This window comes from Arachis ipaensis, chromosome B7 (assembly GCF_059453495.1).
Source record: "Arachis ipaensis isolate K30076 ecotype BB chromosome B7, ASM5945349v1, whole genome shotgun sequence".
Lineage (NCBI taxonomy): Eukaryota > Viridiplantae > Streptophyta > Magnoliopsida > Fabales > Fabaceae > Arachis > Arachis ipaensis.
Window position 1 is genome coordinate 128,274,697 of NC_142442.1, and position 23,196 is coordinate 128,297,892.

General features: G+C 41.0%; 2 protein-coding genes and 1 pseudogene across 4 annotated transcripts; 1 reads left to right on the top strand and 2 right to left on the bottom strand.

Moving 5' to 3' along the window:
• Window positions 1-2,240: 2,240 nt before the first annotated feature.
• LOC148554086 (thioredoxin-like 4, chloroplastic pseudogene) lies at window positions 2,241-12,743 on the top strand (annotated as a pseudogene).
• Window positions 12,744-13,165: 422 nt separating this feature from the next.
• On the bottom strand, window positions 13,166-16,615 carry LOC107605835 (uncharacterized). 2 transcript variants are annotated; one of them, XM_088492615.1, is made up of 6 exons: window positions 16,152-16,615; window positions 15,328-15,650; window positions 14,905-15,215; window positions 14,588-14,783; window positions 13,982-14,113; window positions 13,166-13,626 (listed from the first exon to the last, which is right to left on the bottom strand). In XM_088492615.1, exons 3-6 carry the CDS (start codon window positions 15,201-15,203, stop codon window positions 13,504-13,506), a joined length of 750 nt encoding a protein of 249 aa, XP_088348741.1. In that variant the 5' UTR covers window positions 15,204-15,215; window positions 15,328-15,650; window positions 16,152-16,615; the 3' UTR covers window positions 13,166-13,503. The 2 variants fall into 2 exon arrangements, with proteins under 2 accessions (XP_088348741.1, XP_016163242.1); XM_016307756.3 differs by lacking the exon at window positions 15,328-15,650.
• A 192-nt stretch (window positions 16,616-16,807) lies between these two features.
• On the bottom strand, window positions 16,808-23,183 carry LOC107605837 (uncharacterized). 2 transcript variants are annotated; one of them, XM_021106243.2, is made up of 3 exons: window positions 22,937-23,183; window positions 17,286-17,502; window positions 16,808-17,178 (listed from the first exon to the last, which is right to left on the bottom strand). In XM_021106243.2, exons 1-3 carry the CDS (start codon window positions 23,063-23,065, stop codon window positions 17,042-17,044), a joined length of 483 nt encoding a protein of 160 aa, XP_020961902.1. In that variant the 5' UTR covers window positions 23,066-23,183; the 3' UTR covers window positions 16,808-17,041. The 2 variants fall into 2 exon arrangements, with proteins under 2 accessions (XP_020961902.1, XP_016163243.1); XM_016307757.3 differs by lacking the exon at window positions 22,937-23,183 and adding an exon at window positions 18,457-18,801.
• Window positions 23,184-23,196: the final 13 nt, after the last annotated feature.

A 23,196-nucleotide genomic window follows, 5' to 3' on the forward strand; every position in this document is an offset into this window, starting at 1 on the left:
GGACTTAGCATGAGGACATGCTATTGTTTCAGTGTGAGGAGGTTGATAAACTCATATTTTATGATATATTTTGTGCTTAATCTGAGTGATTTATTCAATCCTTCACCCACTTATTCATATTAATTGCATGGTTTTACTTTTCCTTCCTTATTATGTGATGTATGTGAAAAACACGTTTCTTATGCTTTAAAATTAATTATTTTAATCACCTTTATTTCCATTCGATGCCGTGATTAGTGTGTTGAGTAGTTTCAGATCTTCTAAGGCAGGAATGACTTAAAGGATGGAAAGAAAACATACAAAAATGGAAGGAAAGCACAAAACAGAGTTTTTGAAGAAACTGGCAGCCACGCGATCGCATGGGCGACGCGGCCGCATGCTAGCGCGAAAAGGCATCGACGCGGCCGCATGACTGACGCGACCGCGTGACAAGGAAAACTCCGAATGACGCGACCGCGTGACCCACGCGGACGCGTAATAGAGGCCACGCACCAAAAATTGCAGAAAATGCTAATAGCGAATTCTGAAGCCCTTTTTGTCCCAAATCCAAGTCCAGAAGGCATAGACCAGAGGTTATGAAGTGGGGGAATGCATCCATTCAAAGGGAGTCTCCACTTTAGTTAGTTTTCATGATTTAGATTTAGTTTAGAGAGAGGTTCTCTCCTCTCTCTCCTCTCTTTAGGATTAGGATTTAGAATTAGGATTTTATTCGCTTTCAGGATTATCTCTTTATCAGGTTCAATATTCCCTTTTATTTACTTTTGTAATTTAATTTATGAATTCTTCCATGTTACAGATTACTCTTTTGAATTAATGTTATTTGAGGTATTTCAGTTTAATCTTGCTTTATTTTATTTACATTATTGTTATTCCCATCTGAAGACATTTTTATTCCAGTAGATTTACTTTTCTCCTTTTGGTCTTGGTTAAGAAATCAGTAACTCAGGAGTTATCAAACTCAAACATGATTGATAATTGTTATCTTTGTTAATTAAATTGAACTTCAATAATCCCAATCTTTTCTTAGGAAATAAATAGGATCCGAAGATCAAACCAATTAATCCCTTGACCTTCCTTTATCTTAGTAAAGGTTAACAAAGTGGAATTAAGATTCAATTTTCATCATCATTGATAAGAATAGCTAGGATAGGACCTCTAATTTCTCATACCTTGCCAAAAGTTTATTTTACAATTATTTATTTATTTACAGTCATTTATTTATTTTACTTGCCATTTAAATTACTTGTTCTTCATTTACTTTAATTGCTAATTAAACCATTCGCTCCTCATTCTCAAAACCCCAATTTACAACCTCCATAACCAATAATAAGAACATACTTCCCTGCAGTTCCTTGAAAAGACGACCCGAGATTTAAATACTTCGGTTATCAATTTATTTAGGGGTTTGTTACTTATGACAACCAAAATGTTTGTACGAAGGAATTTCTGTTGGTTTAGAAACTATAGCTACAACGCAACTATTTTTATAAAATTCTTTACCAGCAAAAATCTCGAACGTCAGGTAGCGTACAGGGGATTGAGGAGAAATGGAGAAAGAGGAAAGAAAAAGAGAAGAGAGGGAAGAGAGAGGGGGTAGGCGAAGAGGGTTGTGGGGTGTGATGAAAAAAAAATTCTCCAATTGGGGGCTGGCCGGACGTTGGCACAAGGAGAGGCAGCGTTGATCGTGGGTGGGCGGAGAAGGCTGGCTTCGTTGTTGGGAAGGTCCACCAAAAGAGGGAAGAGATATGGTGTGAGAGGATGGGAAACGTGTAACTGTTCCCTACTCAAAAATCTTATTTTTAAAATTTTGAAAAATGGTTATTATTATAATTAAATTAATTACATCGTTAATTAAATTTATGAGTAATTTATCTTTGTAACCTCATTGTTCATATTATTCACTAGAATTATTGTTTACCTATACTTTTCCTAAATCAAAATACTACTGATTGGTAACTACAATTCTTGCTGATTCACTTTAAATGCTTAACCCTTCAATAGTTTTGTTCTAATCTTAGTAATTTATTCATCACTACCATTTATAATGTTATTTATTTTTGTTTTCCAAATAGGTCATGTATTTACTTGCGACATTTCGTTTGGAAATAGTAATCAATCTAGCTTGGGAAAGTGAAAGTCATGTACGCGCTTATGCTCAACTCCATTAGTCCTTTCTAAGAGATACCAAAAGTTAGCAGCAAAGATTACAAAATTTTTATCACAAGTCATACATATAAAAGATGCCACAAGTTGTAAATCCGAGGTAGGACATTTTGCATACCTATTCCTTTGCCCGTTTTAGACAGGACTTGAAGAAACCAGTTGATTCTAGAATTTTCCATGTGGGTTTCAGCTTGCTTTCAAGGCACAATCATAGCAAACTTTGTCTTGGTGACACAAAAATTAAGCCTTTAAAAAGGATGAGGGGCACATTTTGCCCGTGTAGTAGTACATGAGTTTTTGCAGATGAACATCAAGAAGACTTTCCTAATGTAGATGAGGACCTGTGTCCCGTTGATTGTGTAAGGGAATTCACCACGGATGAAGAGTTCTGCAGAATTCTGGACAAGGCTAAAGGAACAGGATCTTTTGTGATAGTATATTTCTACCGTACCTCTTGTGGAAGCTGCAAATATATAGAGCATGTTTTGCCAAGTTGTGCAAGAAGGCTAGTGATGATGAAACTCTGATTATTTTCCTAAAGTATAATGTAAGTATATATAAACATCAGTGATTCTTGTTTTTCGTTAATTACTGGACTGAGCACTCATGCTCTCTTAAAAGTCTTTTATAATGCTACTCCTTGCAGGTAATGAACGAGTATGATGAGCAATCCGAGATTGCAGAGCGGCTAAGAATCAAGGTATTTCTCTTTAGTTTGTGTTCGGTAGGTCGGTTGCTGAACGGTTCGGGTTGTGATCCGGGATGATGGTAGGGGCTCGTCAGGTCGTGAACTGCCGGTCAGCGGTGCGCGAGGTCTCGGGTACTTCACGTGAGAGGGGGGTGCCACCTGCAAAGACACTCCGACGCTCTTGTCAGTAAGGTGTGCAGGCGGAAAGGGTGATAGAGTGTATTACGTACCTCTGGGGAAGAGTAAATCTTCCCCTTATATATTGTCAGAGGTGGGCCCTGTGAAGGCAGGCCCACTATTCCCGAGACGTTTCCTTCACAGCTAAGGGTGAGCTGTTACGAACGCGTGTCTGGGTTGGTGACGGAGCGCCCTGCCCCCTGACCGGTCGAGTTGGGTGGAGCTCGGGTCGGCGCAAACCAGCGGAAGGTTTGGGCCAGGCCGTAACAGTGCCCCCACGCGCCAGTGGTAGCCGTGAGGACTATTGGTGGCGCGTTTGTCTTCTTTCTCCACACGTCGTCAGACCGGCCGTCCGTGGGGGGAACGTGCCCCCTGCGCGCGTGTCTTTTGGTTACTAAGGTAACCGCTCATTGCTTCGTTCTCCGTGCTGAGCATTGAATGCTCATAATGGGTTGGGAAACCCCGCATGCAAAGACCATTTTGCCCCCAGTCTTTCGCGCTTCCTGGGAGGCAGTTTTAAATAGTTTATCTCCCACTTTTCTTCTTTTTACGCTCTTGCCTCTCCCATTTCCTTGCTATCTCCTTCTTCTTCTCTCAGAAGTTCCAGAGTGTCGCTGCAATTTCTACGAACATCTTCCTCTTGTCCTTCCAGTTTTTAACAAAATCCAGGTAATCCTCGGACCTTCCTCTTCTTCGTTCTGGCATTGTATGCTTGCTGTTTGCGTGTGTTTGTTTTTGCTGCCTTATTTGGGTTTTGTTGCTACATGGCTTTCTGATGATAGGTAGAGTATTAGGGGAGGGGTACCATTCCAGGGTAGATTTTTAGGCGGCTTGCTTGGTTCATACTTGATTTTAACTGTTCAGTAGGACGAATCATAGCTTCTGGGTATTTTCCGGGCTCCCGATCTCGTAGACTAACGGAATGGTACCCCACTGTAGGTATGCCTCGTGTCGTCTCCCGGGCTTCCCCTTCCAAGGCGAGCTATGATCCGTACGCTTGGATAACCTCGGATGTAAAGGATTCGCCAAACCAGATGGATCTGGCGGAGTTGACGGAGTTCCGGCAGGCTGGGTACTTGTGCGGGGGAACAGACGAAGAGGCCAATTATGAGACCTTCGTGCCTGCCCCTCATGAGCGGCTGTACGAGGTCAATCTTCATTCTCCCTGAATTGCCGACTGGATTTGGTTTTACAAATCCATGTTCACCCAGGTTGGGGTTCGCATTCCGTTTTCCGAATTCCAGATGTCGCTCTTGAATCGGATATCCGTGTCTCCGTCAAAGCTCCATCCGAACAGTTGGGCTTCCATCCGCTGTTTTGAGATGGTTTGCGAGTATCTCGAGCTGCCGGTGTCGGTGGATGTCTTCCTTTTCTTCTTCAACCTTACCAACCCTTCCAAACAAGGGAAGGCGAGGAAACGGTTCCTTTCTTTCCGGTCTGCCCAGGGTAGGAGAATATTTGGTTTGTTTGAGGACTCCTACCATGGGTTTAAAGATAAGTTTTTCAAAGTCCGTCCCGTTAGAGGTCGCCATCCCTTTTAGTTATCCTTGGAGGGGGAGCGCCTCATCCCCACTTACTGGAGCTTTGGGGCGGGATCAAATTCTTTTATTAAGGTAACATATAAGAGGATGTCCTCGGTAGATAAGCAAATAGCCGATGTGCTATTTGCTATTTTTGAAAAGAACCCTGTAAATCCTCATCTCCTTATGGGTGAACGGGAGGCCGCCAGGAGCTATATCCGTGAGTCGTCTTGTTTTCTATTTTTGTGTTGTTTATTATTGTTTGCTTTACACGATCTAACGGCTGATGTGTTTGTTTGTTGCAGTGGAAATGTCTGCTACAGTGACGGGTCTCGAGAACCTGATGAAGACCTTCTTCGAAGAAAGCGATGACGAGAAAGCTGAAGGGAAGGATGCCGGGAAATCGGTTGGACCTTCTGGGGAGAAGGAGGACCAGACTGAGCCCCCTCCCCAGGATACCGATATGTCCGGTCTGAACCCAGAGGGGGTGCAAGCTTCTCCCCCTCCCGAGGTCATCGTTAGCGGGCATTCGCCCTCTGCTCCTCAGGTAGATGACGATGTGGAACTCATCCACACCCCTAAGAGGCGGAGGGCGTCTTCGAGCCCGGAGGGAGCTCTTACCATCATGGAGAGGAATTTCGATGCCACAACTTTTATTGACTCGCAGCTGATCCCTGGGATAGAGGAGCATTTCCACGGGACCAACCTAGCCGGGCAGGCGAGATGGATGTATCGGACTTTGGTCCGGGGGGCCATGATAGCTCAAAAGGTTGAGTTCGAGTTGTCGGGAATGCAGGCCCTCCGGAGGAAGCTCGAGTCTTCCGTCAAAGCAAACAATGACTTCAAGGCGCAGCTTGAGCTGCTCCAGAGTCAGTTGTCTGAGATGGGGGAGAAGCTCAAGGCATCCGAGGAAAAGACGACATCTGCCGAGGAGAAATTGAAGGCTTCCGACGAGACGGTGGCCCGTTTAGCTGAGCAAGAGATGACCTTGGAGAGCCAGCTGAACGCCGCCCAAGGGCGTGTGGCAGCCTTGGAAAAGGAGCGGGACCAAGCCGTGTTGTCGGCTAAAGCCGCTAGGGTCGAGGTCGAGGAGCTCAGGAAGAAGCTGAAAGCGACCAAAGAGCAAGGGAAGAATGCGATTTCTATGACTGAGGACGCCCTGAAGGCTCAGGTGAAGATCGTGGCACCAGACTTCGACACCTCGGCTATTGGGGTCTTCAAAATGATCCAAGATGGCAAGATTGTCGACATACCTAGGAAGTGATTTCTTATAACTTGAACATTTTGATGTAGATTTGTTGAACGTTTGTTGCGTGTTTTGTAATTTGATACTCCGTAACATTTATGTTCGGTTAGTCGTTTGGCCGAGTGGCCGTTACTATCTTTCGCCTTGCTCGTCGTATTATTTTTGTTACCGCCTTTTTCGTGGTGGGCTTATTGCTTGTGCCCGTTTGTCGTTTTTACGTTGGTAACGATTCGGACCGATTTGGTCGTGTTGTCGCCGTGTTAATTATGGCAGTGGTCCATCTGGCTCTCGGGGTGATCAATCCCGAGCTGCCGTTTTAGGACGCAATCGTGTGAAACGCGTATTGGGAAGCAATAGATAAGTAGGAGAATATTTTGACAAGTGAGAATTAATCGTCAGCTAGGAAAGCTTGTTAATATGGTAAGTATTCAATAAGAGTAAATAGCTAGAAAGTGATTAAAAATTAACATGTGAACAGAACAAGCATGCATAAGTCCGTTAGGCCTCCTGGTCGGCTTACCCAAGTCAGGAGTAGAACCTTCTCAGGTTACCTGCATTCCATGTTCTAGGAATTTCTTTGCCATCAAGTCTCTCGAGCTTGTAGGCACCCTTGCCAAGCACCTCTCTAATTCTGTAGGGACCTTCCCAATTTGCCGCCAGCTTTCCTTCCCCAGGGGTCGGCAGACCGACGTCGTTGCGTCGCAGAACGAGGTCTCTTTCCCCAAAGTCCCTCCTGAGGACTTTAGCGTTGTAGCGCAGGGCTATTCTTTGTTTCAATGCTGTTTCTGACAAATGGGCCATCTCCCTCGTCTCCTCAACCAGGTCCTTTTCTACCGCTTCGTCCACACCTGCGAGCAGTAGCCGCGGGCTCGGTTCGCCGATTTCGACGGGTATCACGGCGTCGACCCCGTACGTTAGGCGAAAAGGAGTTTCCCCCGTAGCGCTTTGCTCGGTTGTTCGGTAGGACCACAGGACCGAAGCGAGCTCATCGGCCCATGCGCCTTTCTTGTTGTCTAGGCGTTTCTTGAGGCCAAGTAAGATGACCTTGTTTGCGGACTCTACCTGTCCGTTCGTCTGGGGGTGTTCAACTGAGGAAAATTTTTGCTTTACCCCTAGGCCGGTGAGGAACTCCGTGAATTTCTTGTCAGTGAATTGTGTTCCATTATCCGAGATGACGACCTCCGGGATGCCGAACCGGGTTATCACCTGTCTCCACATGAACTTCCTGCAATTAGAGGAAGATATGCTGGCGAGCGGCTCAGCCTCTATCCATTTGGTGTAGTAATCGATGGCCACTATGAGATATTTGACCTGTCCTGGGCCAACCGGGAAGGGTCCTAGAAGGTCGACTCCCCATTGAGAGAAAGGTCGTGTAGTCGTCAGAAGGCTCAGCTCGGAGGCCGGCGCCTTGTGGAAATTGGCGTTTTGTTGACACTTTACGCACTTTCTAACGAATTCTCTGGAGTCCTTCATCATTGATGGCCAGTAGTATCCAGCTCGGATGAGCTTCCTCGCTAGGGCTTTGCCCCCGATATGGTGGCCGCAACATCCCTCGTGGACTTCTCTAAGTACGTAGTCCGTCTGGTCGGGGTGCAAGCACTTCAATAGGGGCTGGCTGAGCCCCTTTCTGAACAGTTGCCCTTGTATGATTGCATATCTGGGCGCCTCCCTTCTCAATGTTTTAGCTGCCATCTCATCGTCAGGCAACTTGCCGAATTCCAGGAAGTTTATGATGGGGTCCAGCCATGAGGGGCTTGACTCCGTCAGATGGAGGGCAACCGTTGGCTCCTTCACCATGCCCTGGATGAGAGACCGGTTACCTGCTCCTGGCTTCGTGCTCGCTAGTTTGGACAGGAGGTCCGCCCATGTGTTCCTTTCTCTTGGGATGTGTTGGATCGTGACCTCTTGGAACTGACTTGTCATTTCTTTAACCTTTTCCAAGTATTTTTGCAGGAGGGGGTCCCGGGCTTGGTAGCTTCCGTTTACTTGCGAGGTGACCACCTGTGAGTCACTGCATACTTCGATCTTTGTTGCTCCGACTTCCCGAGCTAGTATTAGTCCGCTTAGGAGAGCTTCATATTCCACCTGATTGTTCGACACAGGAAACTCGAACTTGGTCGATTGCTCGTAGATGACTTCTGCCGGGCTTTCTAAGATGACCCCGGCTCCCCCGGACGTTTGGTTGGAGGCCCCGTCCACGTGGAGCCTCCACCGTGTGCCTGTTTCCTCGGGGGGATCACCCGTGACCTCAACCAAAAAGTCTGCCATTGCCTGGACCTTGATTGCGTGCCGGGGCTCATACTGCAATTCATATTGGGAGAGCTCGATGACCCAGGTCATCATCTTACCAGCCAAATCAAGCTTTTGGAGTACTTGGCGAATTGCCTGGTCCGTCCTCACGACTATACGGTGACCCTGGAAGTATTGCCTTAACCTTCGGGATGAAGTTAGGAGTGTCAACGCCAGTTTTTCCAGTTTGCTGTACCTCAGCTCGGCTCCTTGTAGAGCCCTACTCACGAAGTAGATCGGCTGCTGAGCTTTCCCTTCTTCTCTTACAAGCACCGCTGCAAGCACTTCTTCTGTTACTGCCAGGTAGAGGTAGAGTGATTCTCCGGCCTTGGGCTTCCCGAGCACCGGAGGCGCTGCTAGGATCTCCTTGAAGTGGTTGAATACCTCCTCGCACGCTGGGGTCCATTCGAATGCTATTCCCTTTTTCATCAGATTGAAGAAGGGCAGGGCTTTTGCTGCCGATGCACCGAGGAAACGGGATAATGCCGTCAGTCTCCCCGCCAATCGTTGGACATCTTTGATACAACCCGGGCTCTTCATCTGGAGAATCGCTTGGCACTTCTCGGGGTTGGCTTCTACTCCTCTTTGGGTGATCATGAATCCCAGGAACTTTCCGGCCTCCATGGCAAAGGCGCATTTGAGTGGGTTAAGCCTCATGCCGTGTTGCTGGAGGGATGCAAATACGCCCCCCAGGTCGCTCAGGAGATCGTCTGGTCATGTGGTCTTTGCGAGGATGTCGTCCACGTAGACTTCCACTGTCTTGCCTATAAGCTCACTGAATATCTTGTTCATCAATCTCTGGTATGTGGCGCCAGCATTTTTCAGACCAAATGGCATTACTTTGTAGCAATAGGTCCCTCCTGGCGTTATGAACGCCGTTTTTTCCTCGTCGGGTCGGTACATCGGTATCTGGTTGTACCCAGAATAGGCGTCCATGAAGCTCAGATACCGGTACCCCGCCACTGCGTCGAAGAGTGCGTCAATGTTGGGCAGCGGGTAGTAGTCCTTAGGACATGCCTTATTGAGGTCAGAGTAGTCTACACACATTCTCCACCTCCCATTGTGTTTCTTCACCAAAATTACGTTCGACAGCCAGATCGAGTAGTCCAATTCCCGGATGAACCCTGCTTCAAGGAGGCTGGCCGCCTGCCTGGCCACCTCCTCTGCCCTTTCCTATGACATCTTTCTCTTCCTCTGGACCACTGGCTTGGCTTCTGGTTTGACGGCCAGATGGTGTGACATGAGCTGGGGATCTATCCCTGGCATGTCGGCTGGCGTCCAAGCGAAGAGGTCGCCATTGGCTCTGATCATCTCCATCAGAGGCTCCTTTAATTCATGGGGAAGGTTTCTGTTTATGAACGTGAATTTCTCGTCCCCATCACCAACCCTAAATTTTTCCAAATCCCCTTCTGGCTCAGGTCTGGGCTTATCTTCTATCCTGGCGTCCAGGTCGGCGAGGAAGACTCCTGAAGCTTCTTTGGACTTTTTCCTGAGAGAGAGGCTGGCGTGGTCGCAGGCGACCGCCGTTTCCAAGTCTCCTCTGATGGATCCTATGGATCCGTCATCAGCAACAAACTTCATCACGAGCAGCTTAGTACTAATGGCAGCCCCCAGGTCGTTGATGGTTTTCCTCCCCAAGATAATGTTGTAAGCTGTGGAATCTCGTAAGATTACAAAATCGGCCATCACAGTCCTTCGCCTTTGCCCTTGCCCCACGGAGGTCGGGAGCGAGATGATTCCATCCGGCTTGATGAAGTGGTCTCCCAATCCTACCACACCGTGCTGGTGGGTCGCCAGATCGGCGTCTCGTAGTCCCAGGGCATCAAAAACGTTTCAAAACATGATGTTCGAGTCTGCCCCCGTATCCACCAGGATCCGCTTGACAAGGCCGGTTCCGACCCTGGCCGTGATGACCATGGGGGGACTTTCTGGCATCTCGTCAAACCATTGGTCTTCGGGGCCGAAGGAGATGGATGGGAGTCCCCGGGAACTTCTGGCAGACGAGGAGGAGACCGCGAGGACCTTGGCATCTTTTTTCTGTGCTGATTTCGACCTTGGGGCGGAGTTTCTCGCTGTTACTACGTTCACCACCGTGAGACCGTGGTCGTGCCCCTCTGGTTCTCGGCGTTGTCTTGCCGCCCGCGAGCTGTCCTCACCTTCGTGATCCCGATTGCGTCTCCTCGGCTCCCTTATAAGATGGGAGAAATCGGCAAGTTTTCCGTCCCTGATTGCCTGCTCCAGGGCGTCTTTTAGGTCGAAGCAGTCTTGGGTTTTGTGTCCGTATCCCTTATTATATTCGCAGTAGAGGCTCTTGTCTCCCCCCGTCCTGCCCTTCAGAGGTCGGGGTTTCGTCAGTATCCCCTTCTCTGCTATCTGTTGGTAGACTTCCGTGATCGGTGCCGTGAGGGAGGTGTAATTGGTGAATTTCCCGACTCGGGGGAACGGCTTCGAGGCTTTGCTTGGGCCGCCGTCCCTGGCGTGTTCCCTTGGTTTTTCTCTGCCTTCGTAGTGCCGGGCTTGGTTGTAGGCGGGCTGCCGTTTATTGGCAGCCACGACCCGACTTACTTCCTCGTCATTGATATACTCCTTAGCCACGCACTGGATCTCCTGCATTGTCCAGACTGGCTTTGTAGTAAGGTGCTTCCTGAAGTCCTCATTCAGGAGCCCATTCGTCAAGCATAAACTCGCCACTGAGTCCGTCAAACCATCAATTTCCAAGCACTCATCGTTGAAACGGTCCAAGTATTTCCTGGTCGGCTCCCCGGCTCTTTGGGTCACCCCTAGCAAATTGATCGGGTGCTTGGCTTTGGCGATCCTGGTCGTGAATTGAGCCAGGAAGGCATGGCTGATGTCGGAGAATTGGGTCACCGAGCCCTGCGGGAGATTATTGAACCACCGTATTGCAGGTCCCGCCAGAGTGACCGGGAAAGCGCGACATCTTACCTCATCTCCTACTCCTTCTAAGTTCATCCTGGCCTCGAAGGCCGTTAGATGCTCCAGGGGGTCCTGCGTTCCATCGTACTTCATGTCCGTCGGCTTGTCAAAATGTTTTGGCAGCCGGACCTCGAGTATGGAGCGGTGGAATGGGGTGGCCCCTATTATCACGTGTCCCCGGGTGTTCGTTCTCCCATCGTCGTTCTCCCGACGAGCGTCTTCGTCCCCTCGGTTTGTGGTACGCCGCCCTTCGCGCCTGGCGTAAATGACGGGGTCATGACGCCTTCTCGCGCGCCCTCTCTCCCCAGTGCTTTCTGACTCGACCTGGGGGCTAGGCGTGCGCCGGGAGCGGCTCCTAGAGCGAGAGCGGGAGTGACTCTGTTCCGGGGTACGCTGGTCGCGTTCCCTGTCTGCTAACCGGCGTTCTAAGTCTTGCATTTTATGGCGTAGCTCTTGCATTATTCTGGCGTGGTTGTCGCCAGTCCCCCCGAAGGGGCGTCTCTCGTGCTCCTGGGTTGCGTCCCTGGGGGGGACCTCGGATGTTGTCGGGTTCCCGTCCCGGCGGCGTCGCCTCCGGGTACGGCCTCGCGGCTCGCCTCCGTTTTGACTAGCACGAAATCCATGGACGAGTCCCCACAGACGGCGCCAATATTCGGTAGGTCGGTTGCTGAACGGTTCGGGTTGTGATCCGGGATGATGGTAGGGGCTCGTCAGGTCGTGGACTGCCGGTCAGCGGTGCGTGAGGTCTCGGGTACTTCACGTGAGAGGGGGGTGCCACCTGCAAAGACACTCCGACGCTCTTGTCAGTAAGGTGTGCAGGCGGAAAGGGTGATAGAGTGTATTACGTACCTCTGGGGAAGAGTAAATCTTCCCCTTATATATTGTCAGAGGTGGGCCCTGTGAAGGCAGGCCCACTATTCCCGAGACGTTTCCTTCACAGCTAAGGGTGAGCTGTTACGGACGTGTGTCCAGGTTGGTGACGGAGCGCCCTGCCCCTGACCGGTCGGGTCGGGTGGAGCTCGGGTCGGCCCAAACCAGCGAAAGATTTGGGCCAGGCCGTAACAGTTTGTTATAACATGTTTGTGTAATTTTTTTCACAGTGAATTCTCAAAGAATTTTAAATCCGAGAGTTTGGTCCCAATAAATTTTTGTTCACTAGGAGTCTTCAAAAACTATTCTCATAAAGATAAATTGGTCCCTCCACCATTTTCAATTACATAAAAGAATATTACTATAAGATAAATTAGTTTCTCTTTAAAATGATAAAAGCACCAATATGTCCAACATGAATAACTCTTTAAGGACTTATAGAAAATAAAAATTTATTAGAGATTTTGAGTACTAACTTGAGTGTTTTTTTTTCTCTCGAAATATCAGTATTTCTCCCTTCTCCTTTTTGGATGATTCGATCTTCTCTATATATGGGAGTACGAATCTGATAATGTATTATTCATTCATTTGTGCTGAAAACAACATTTTAAGTCTTCATGTTTTATGATCCTAAGAATTCTAAAATAGTAATTCAACTGATGCAGGTTGTGCCTCGCCTCTCTTTCAATTCTACAAAGATGGAGTCCTGTTAGAAGCATTTCCAACCAAAAATAAAGAAAAGATTGTCATAGCCATCCTCAAGTATTCATCTCTAGAACCAACCAAAAATAAAGAAAAGATTGTCATAGCCATCCTCAAGTATTCATCTCTAGAACCCCAAGATATTTTGTGTTAACTTCATGGGAAGGATCACTCTCATGCAAAATTAATTCTACATGACACAAGTTCCTTAAACATAATTTGTAGACCATACATTAAATATTTTAGCCATGCAATTGTATTTCACTTAATTGGAACACTTGTTTGCAAAATCTCGAGTGTAGACTGTAGAGTTCGAAGACATGGATAGAAGTAGAACATACCCTCGCCTTTTACTTAGTACAGAAATCCTCAATTTCTCATAGACCCCTTCAGAGGGTTTCAATTTAACAATCTACAAAGACTACAATAAATAAATTTTTTTTTCTTGTTATCCCTATGCGTCTCGTTTGTTTATATTTGATGAAAACCTTTCACTGCATATAGATTTAAATAATAGTACAGGCTAACAGGGCTACAGGTCTACAGTGCCTGTGAATGTTATTCAATTGCTAGTAATACGATAACTTGTGTGTATTGTATTGGGAAGAAATAAATGTCCATTTTACATAAACCAAGAAGGGATCTGCGATAGTTTTTTTCCATTCCAGGTCACATTTTTTTCAAGGAAAAAAAATTCATGTTAAATTCAGGTCACTTTTAAGACTGTACAGAGTGTATTGTAGAATTCATCTACACAAATTACAAATATCACCAGGGATTAGAAAGAGAAATGATCAATCGTACTCATTCGGCATTGGGCGGCACACAATCAAAAACCTTCCCAATTAATGTTGAACCTGTAAATTGACCTTAGCCCTGTTCGAGACAAGAAACTGATGTCTAAACCAATTAAATTATGCCCTTTCTCCATATGACCTTTCATGGACCCGCACCTCTGGTCCATATATCAAACGGCAACGCTCCGTAAATGAACCAACCATCCTAGAGGCTACCTCCTTGAAGAACATAGATGCAATCTAACCAACAGAAAAGGAACATTGATTAGTCATCATCCGAAATACATAATAATGTTAACATTGATTTTATAATGTTAACATTAACGGAGTTTCTTGTGATGGAATGGGCTACATAGCAGATTGTATGAACACGGATGCAGGTATATAAGAGGGTTAGTCAAGTTACTGGTAATAATACTCAGCAGTATTTTATCAGCAAATAAACCCTTGGCATATATACATGAACTAACAGATTAAGTCCTCAAAAATCAGGGAAAGGAAAACATAAAAGTGAGGAAAGAACATTGATTCCAAGAAAGCATAATGACAATAAAAACAAGTTGATCAAGACAGATACAAAATGACAAAACCATACCTGTCTGTAAAGTGGTGACTGAAACTTGAAATCCACCAAAAAATAAAGATTGCACGTCCCTGGAACTGGGCCTGGATTGAATTCCCATATATTTATCAAATGATCAAACAGGGTACTCTGAGAAACGGTTGTCTGAAAATACAAAACATATAGTATAAGGCTATAAGCACAACAAAATAGCAATCAATAGAAACGAAGAACCAAATTCTATTGCCGTAAACAAGTTGATTTCGGGCTGCCCCTTTCAACAAAGCAGCCAACCCCAATCCTGATAGTGGTCACTTGGCTTGACCCACTCCCATAAAAGTGGGAACAATTGCCAAAAACCCAAATACCACATGCATTTTCACCGCCTCTAGTTTTGAGATGTAACATGATACCCTCTTAACTCTCTTTTAGCAGTTTTCACATCAAAGTGATACCAATGGCCGATGATGTAATACATTATGTAAAGTTGTGTAGCAACGACATATTGGCAAAGCGACCCCATTGCATTAGCATGAACAACGTACTGCCAACTTTTTATAAAAGTAGAATCCAACAGATTTTAATGGTAGGAAAAAGAGAAGGTAACCATAATATTCCAAAGTAGAGAAAATGAACTACCTTTATACGTTTTGGTCTATCCAATTCAACGTGAGAAACATAACTTTCAACAAGAAATTTAAATCCAATCTCCAACTCAGCATCAAATGATCCATCTGGATAGTGCCTAAGTATCTCCGACCTTTGACACCAGGGAACGAACCCATGGTAGAATTCAACAGCTGCAACAACATCAAATAATTGCTCTGCCGAATACCTGATAATCAGAAAGTGTCAAATTCCAACTATTACGCACCAAAATGATCAAATTGTTTAAATTCAAAGCTACTAAAACATGCATAGGGATTAAAGCTTGGGAAGGAAGAGAAGGGTGTTACCCCAAAACGCGCTTCTCCTCGTAAATTTTGGAGAGAACACCTTCTTCACCATCTCCACATCCAAGGAAGTGTCTCGTTTGGAGAGCAGCATTGCTGTTACTCAACGCTCCCGTAAACGGGGAACCGCCAATGTGGCATCCAAGGGACTGAATCTGATTGGTGGCGCCGCCAGCGATGGAGGTAAGACACCGGCAGCCTTCGAATTTGTGGCTGCTGCTCCTCCTAATCAATTGAGCGACGCCGCTTCTGCATGACGCTAAGGAGCGGAGTGCCTTCGCGGTGGATAAGAATGCCGGCATTTTTCTCTTCAACTGGTAAATAATTGGAGAAAGGAAACTTAAATTGAGAAATTGGCAAGTTTTTTAAAATGAAAGAATAAGAATGGGAGGATGGCAGATTGGGATTGGAAATCCAAAGTGAAACCTAAAATATGGAAAAGCGGGGGAATGGAGAAAATCTTGGAATGAGAGAAGACGCGGAATCGAGAAAGAAACGCTGGGATAGAAATAGAGAAGGGGTGAAGATTTGGTGGGCGTTGGTTAAAGGAGGCGAAGACGGTGATGACGGTGGGATTCAAAGTCCAAACTTCAAAGATCTAAACACCGCACGTGGTTAACACGCCACCCCCTTTATGTTATCATACTAGTTGACCATACACGTGGACTACTTCACCCCCTTCCTTGTCGTTAACGCCTGAACTTCCCCCTTTTTTTTAACTTAAGAAACTGTAGTTATGAGGACCGAATCTGTAATCGATTCGGACATATAACTGAATCAGTGAATTACTAATTCAATTGATAGTGCCATACTGCCATCATAATAATTAAATATAAATATAAAATTACAAAAAATAAATTTAAATTCAAAATTCAAAAATAAATCTTCACAAATACATTAATTATATCAATATTAATTCTTAAACATAACTAATTAATAATGCAAAAAATTTATCTAACTAATTATTTTAGTAAGAGAAAAAAAATTTTAAGATTTAATGATGATTGTCAACAACAAATTCAACTGAATGATAATTTTTGTTAACCAAAAAATGAGCTCAATGATATTTTCAGCGATATTTACGGCAACAAAATCAGCAACAAATTTAACAAATCCTAATTCAGTCATGATTTACTGCAACATTTAGATATCAATCAGTCAAATTAATTGATTAGCAATTCAACATCTCAAAATACAGAAGGAAAATCTGGAGAAGACAGAACAGGAGAAGCGATGATGCAGAAACTCACCAACGGTCCCGGTCCACGGCGACGACCCCACGGAAGGCGACGAAAGAAGCGACAGCCCCACGAGTTGCTTCTGCTGCCGGCGACGAGGCGCCCAGGAAAGGGCGAGACACGCCGAAGACGAGAAAGACGAACGACGAGACGCCGTCAGTGCGACTGAGACGAGCAGAGACAACCACGGACGACGAGCAGCAACAAACACGCACAGCTCGAGCACTTACTGGCGGAGGGAGGCGAAGCAGCCGAGCACAGACGGAGGAGAGAGGCGAGACGCGAGAACACGAATCGAAGGATCCGGCGAGAGGCGCGGCGACGGCGGCGAGCGTGCGGTGGTGACGGTGAACCGAGGTAAGCTGAGAGTGAGAGAAAGAGAGAAATGGGGTTGGGGTGAGTAGCTTCAGAGCTGGGGTGGTGTGCCGTTTGTGAGAGAGAGAGAGATGGGGGTGGGGCGAGCTTCAATGCTTCATGCGAGATCATTCCAAATTCAAAAAAAAAAAAAAAAAGAATAGTACATGACCCGGTCCGGGTTTTATAAACCGGCCGGGTCTCCGGGTTTGATATATATGATGGTTATTGGTTAGCATTTTTTAATTAAAAAACTTATATTAACAATTGTTGTTTATATTTGTGTTTCCTTGGTTCCTGGACTTTCGAAGAAATTACTCAAATTAGCTGCTATCATAAATCTGAAACTGGCCATAACCATAAGTGCGTGTGCATATATATTCATAGTTAAATTTCTCATGATTCTAATACTAGCATGCACATTAAAAGCTTAGCTTAGCTTCTCTCGATTCTAATCTCTACATTCTACACCACTTGTTAAGGATATCTGAAGCAACATTTTGAATGGATATCAACCCACTCATCTCCAATATCCATAGCGACTAAAACTATGTTTTACAGTATCTCATTGTTGCAGCAGCATCATCATTTATCAAAGGCCTTTTAAGTCTTTTTACATCTCTTTTGTTGTTTTCCTTTTGTTGCTCTTCAGCTTCTTCATCGGCAAAGTTCTGATCCGACATCTCTGTAATTTATAAGAGCTTAGCTTTATTGAGTTAGTAATGATAAAATAATAATGGAACCACAACCACCCTCCCAAGTCCCAAATATTTGTTTCAGATATCCACGCACCTGCATGAACAATTGGAGCATGTGGAGCACCTAGTTTGTGTGAAGATCCATAGTGCTGAATCCACGGATTTGTTTTTAAATCATGAGACTCGTTGAGTCTAGTGATTGAGGCGAATGTTTGCTTGAAGTCATATAATTGGTGGACAAATGATGCTTCCATAGAGTTAAGAAACATGCTGTGTTTCTCGTCTGTCCACTCTGCTGTAGACACTGATCCCTGATAATAATAATGATATCAAACACAAAACCAAAGTTGTTGGTTGTTGCTTCAACCAGCTAATAAGCCATAGAACATGCCGGGTAATCTAATTTGATTAGGTCCAATGTTGGAAGCTTTATAGGGCCCAACAAAGATATTATATTGCATTTGTCAAAACAACAAAATCCATTATATTGCACCTTAGCTTCTATACAGCAAATTAGCAATGACACATCCTTTCCTATTAGAATATTCTCCTTTTCCAAAAAAGGAAAAGAGAGAATTATCTCCTCAGGTAATGAAATATCTGTTAAGAATCTGACCTTTAAAAAAATAAAAAAAGAAAAAGAAAAAGAAAAATCTTCGGAACAATTTGATGCTATTTGGACTAATTTTGGTCACCTCGTCCTTTAGATCTCAGATAAATCGAATTCTAAATCCCGATAATATAGCTAATTAGACAGAAGAAATATAATGCATTATCACTGATAGAAAATTTCGGTCATAACTTTTACTTTCTTAATCTAAATCTAAACTAATAACAAATGAAAAATGGCGATTGAAAACCTAAGTAATTAAAAAGTTCAGCACTTTTTTTAAAGAACCAAAAAAATTATAGCCTACTAACAACATAATCAGTATTGCAATGCCTTGTCCCAAAAAGATAAAGAGTTTTTAGAAAGAAAAGGATCTTTGTCTATGTCTTTGTACCAATGAAAATTAGAGGTAGGCAATAAATTAAACAAAAATGGAGATAAATTAAACTATGTACAGTAGTAAATCTTAGACCTGGTTGAAGTTGTAAAGCGTATATGATTATGATCACAATTTACTTAGGCATACCTCTATTTATTGAAGATGAATTTTATGGGTTGCTTCGTCACTGTGAATATATAAACTAATGGCAGAGTCTTGTACTAATAATTGTTAGGAGGAATGAACATGGAGAAGTAGTTAAAGGAAACTAGCTACCTGTATCTGTTGTGGTGGCAAAAGGAGATCAGTGGTGGGTGAACACATGGCAGTTTTTTCTTTTATCTTGAAATTGTTCTTCTTCATTTGCGGGATTTGGGGGGAGTGGGCGTGATGAAACAGAGAAAGATGAATTATTAAGAATAAGAAAAGTGAAGGAGGAATTGAAGGAGATAGAGAAAGCGGTGAAGATCGGAGATATGAGCACTTTTACATGTGTAGTACCGTAGTGGGTCCAAAGCACCGCCACGTCAACCGGTGGGGGTTTCATTTAGAATCAGCTCAACCCAACGGGTCATCACAGTGCAGTAGATATTTTCATTCTCATCCCAAAATATCTCTATTATCACTTATCATTTACTACTCTCTTTTCTTATTTTTCTTTCTTTTTTGGGCACATTATAAATTTAGTACATTTTATTTCCGTCTTTATTGGTCCATTGTTTTGTATATTCCATTTATGATATGCCTTTGATTTTACGTGGGCGAATGGGCGATGATAGCGCACTGTCACAGAAAATTTTAAAAAGTTAGATTCCACTGTATTTGTATACTTTTCATAATATTTGTATAATTTTTTGGAGTGTTTGAGAATATTTTAGATAATTTAAAAATTTTTTAAAATATTTTTAGAAATTTTAAAAATTTTTAAAAAAAATTTAGAACACTTTAAAAAATTATAGATTATTTTAGAAAAATCTAAATATATATAGAAATATAAAGAGTAGTATAAAATAATTTAAAAATATTTAAAAAGTTGTAGTAGAATAAATATTTATAATAAAAGTTTTGAATGATTAATTTAGACTGTTAATTAGATTTAATACTAACTATTCATTAAAAAAATAGGCTGTTATAAATAGGAAGTGAGAGTTAGAGTTTGAAAGTGTGAGTCATTTATAATAAATATTTGAGTAATAAAGTGTTCTTTGTACCAAAATTTTTTTTCTCTTGTATTCTTATCTTTCTTGTTAAATCCTAAGAGTTAGACTAATTTAGTTTTAATTCAAGAGATTGAGCGTTGGAGTATATCCAAAATCGTGACAGCACTCTTAAATTGAATGTGATATAAAATAGTAACTACACAAGATGTAAATAATAATTTATTAAATAATTTAAGGTTTAATTACTCTGTTAGTCTCTATAGTTTCGCAAAATTTTCAATTAGGTCCTTATACTTCTTTTTCTTTTAATTGAGTCTCTACAGTAATTTTTTTTTAATTAGGTCCCTCTTAGTAGTAATTGATTTAATTATATAGGGATCCAACTAAAAAAAATATTGGTGCAGGGACTCAAATAAAAGGAAAAAAAGTGTAGAAACTCAATTGAAAAAAAATTTTGGTGCAGGGACCCAATTAAAAGGAAAAAAAAAAGTATAGGGATCTAATTGAAAATTTCGCGAAACTATAGGACCAACAAAATAATTAAACCATAATTTAACTTTCATGTAATGATGTCAGTATTATAAGGGTGACAAATAGGGTAGAGTTATATATTTATATAAAAATATATTTTAAATAGATGTTGAATTAAAGACTTTTTATTAAATGCAAAAAATCTTTAGTTAGCAAAAAAAGATCATTAATTAATAATTTAATACGTTTTTTTACATAAAAATCAATTCTATTTTAAATTATTATTAAGTTATATAATAATATTGTGTCTTTTTAGTAACTCGCAGGAAGGATCAGATATACACATATTAAGAACGAGTAGAATTAAGGTTGGAATATTCTTAACCCGCGAGTAGAGTTAGAATTAGATTCAAACTCTACCTTACCCTACCCATTGCCACCCCTACCGTATTACTTTTTAGTTTTACATTAATAGTATAAGTGGTCATTTAAGAAACGAATATGATAATATAATTGTATAAAATATTTTATATTATCATCTACATATTAAAATTAAATCATTTATTAAATTATTTAATATAATATATACTAATATTTTAATTTTTTATATAAATAAAAGACCTAATACTAAATACAAAAGATCTTTACCCACTAAGAGAAGATCATTAATTGATAATTTGATATATTTTTATTTTTTATAAAAAAGTTAATTCTATTTTAAATTAGAGAAAATTCCACTCCCCTTTCGTGAGAGATGCTAAAATGATACTCCTCTCCTCTCTATTTGTAAAATGTACATTCTTTTCCCTTATAACCTTTAAAAGACCTCATCTTTAAGCTATTTTAAAATTTTTGTGTTAATGAATATTAATTTTATCCATTTTTCAAGAAAAAATAAATTATTTTTTTCAAAAATACCCTTTAACAAAAATTTTACTATTTTGTCATTAAATTTTGTTTATCAAAATACTCTTTAATAAATCATTTTCTATTAATTAATATTTTTACCAAAATATTTTTTTTTTAAATTTAATAATTAAATTATTTTTTTTTAAGATACCTTCAATAATTTTTTAATTATTAAATTGTGATTTTACCAAAATTATTGTTAACAATTATTTTTATATTTTACTATTAATTTTTCGATATCAATATATATTATTTTAACATTAAATAAAAAAATCTTACCACTTTTAATATGTATAACAATTAATATATATTGATATCGAAAAATAATTTTACCAAAATTTTTTAATTTAATGTTAAAATAATATATATTAATATCAAAAAATTAATAGTAAAATATAAAAATAATTATTAACAAAAATTTTGGTAAAATCACAATTTAATAATAAAAAATTATTGAAAGATATTTTAAAAAAATAATTTAATTATTAAATTTTTTTAAAAAAAAATATTTTGGTAAAATACAATTTAGTCAATAAAAAATAATTTATTAAAAGGTATTTTGATAAACAAAATTTAATGACAAAAGGTAAAATTTTTGTTAAAGGGTATTTTTGTAAAAAATATTTATATTTTCTTGAAAAATAGATAAAGTTAACATTAGTTAACACAAAAAATTTAAAATAGATTAAAGAGGAGGTTTTTAAAAGTTATAAGAGAGAAAAATGTACATTTTACAAATAGAGAGAAGAAAAGTATCATTTTAGCATTTCTCAAGAGAAATGAGTGGAATTTTCTCTTTAAATTATTATTAACTTATATAATAATATTGTATCTTTTTAGTAACCCACATATAGGATCGGATACCCGTGGATTAAAAACAGATAAGATTAGCGTTGAGATATTCTCAATTAACAGATAGAATAGGGTTGAGTTTATATAAAAATCTCAACATACAAGCAAGAGTTAGATCCAAATACTATTCTACTCTACACATTGTCACTCTTATAATATTACTTTTTAGTTTTTATATTAATAGTATAAATAGTTATTTAAAAAATAAATATGACAACATAATTACATAAAATATTTTATATTATCGTCTGTATATTAAAATTAAATTTTTTATTAAATTATTTAATATAATATGTACTAATATTTTAATTTTTTTTATATAAATGTATATCTTTTAATCTATGTCAGTAGTCGTGTTTTATTTTATTATCTTTTTATTCCACTGAGTTGGTACTTGGTAGCTGGAGGATTGGGAAGTTAATAATGCATTCAAATTCCATTAATGAAAACTTGAATCTGTTGGTCGATTGGCCTAATATCAGACCAAACCAAACGGCGCAGACAGACGCTTTTGCGGGATGTTTATCTTAATTTTGTTTAGGTTATCCTCATATGGTTGGCGGCAAGGTTGCGAGAACCGGACCGGTCATCGAATCGGTCAAGTGATTGATTCAATAATTTAATGGTTTAATTGGAGTTGAATTGTAGTTAAATCGGTTTAATTAAATAAAGAGTAAAATTATAAAAAATTTAATACATAATTTTAAAAAGTTAAATGCAATAAATTTTAAACTAATAAAATTCAAAATTTAACAATTTCACAAAATAAACAATACATAATTTATTATTAATAGATCATAAACAACTTCAAATATCAAAGTTTATAACTAAAGAAATTAAAATGCACATAAATGACAAACACAATGTTTTGCAACCAAAAGAAACAATATTCAACAAACAATACTTCAACTAAATTCAGAATGCCAGCAAGCCAGAATCCAGACCAATATATCAATTCATAGTTCATAGTTCATACCATTCATATGGCATTCAAGTGATTCAACAGAGCAGAATTGAAATTAACAAAAAATTGAACAGAGCAGAATTCAACCCAGAATCCAGACCAATGTATCACTTCATAGTTCATAGTTCATACAATTCATATGCCATTCAAGTGATTGAACAGAGCAGAATTGAAATTAATAAAAAATTGAACAAAGCAAAAATTAACCAAGAACCTAGAATCTCAGATTCAACATACATCAAATTTATTCTCAAATTCAACATACAACAAATTTATTCAACATTTGATTAATCATATAAAAAACAAAATAAAAAAATAAAAAAATAGCAGAACAGAAGCCCAGAACAAGAATTAAAAACAGCAAAAAGCCACGAACAAAAGCCAGAAACCCAGAACTTACTTCAAGAGAAGCAGCGAACAGAAGGTGACGAAACTCGAGCCTCGAAGCAGAGAACAAGACGACCCGTGACGGTGAGCGACGACCCGCGACGGTGGTGCTTGCTCCGGCGTCTGTTTCGATACACGGCATCCGTTGTCCGCCGTCTGCAGTAGCTCCAGCCTCGAGCTTAGGGTGGAAAACTGGGAATGTGAGTGTCTTCGACGGTTTTGGCCTTTTGGGGGATTAGGGATTTTGGTGGAGTGGGCAAGTGGCTGTATGGC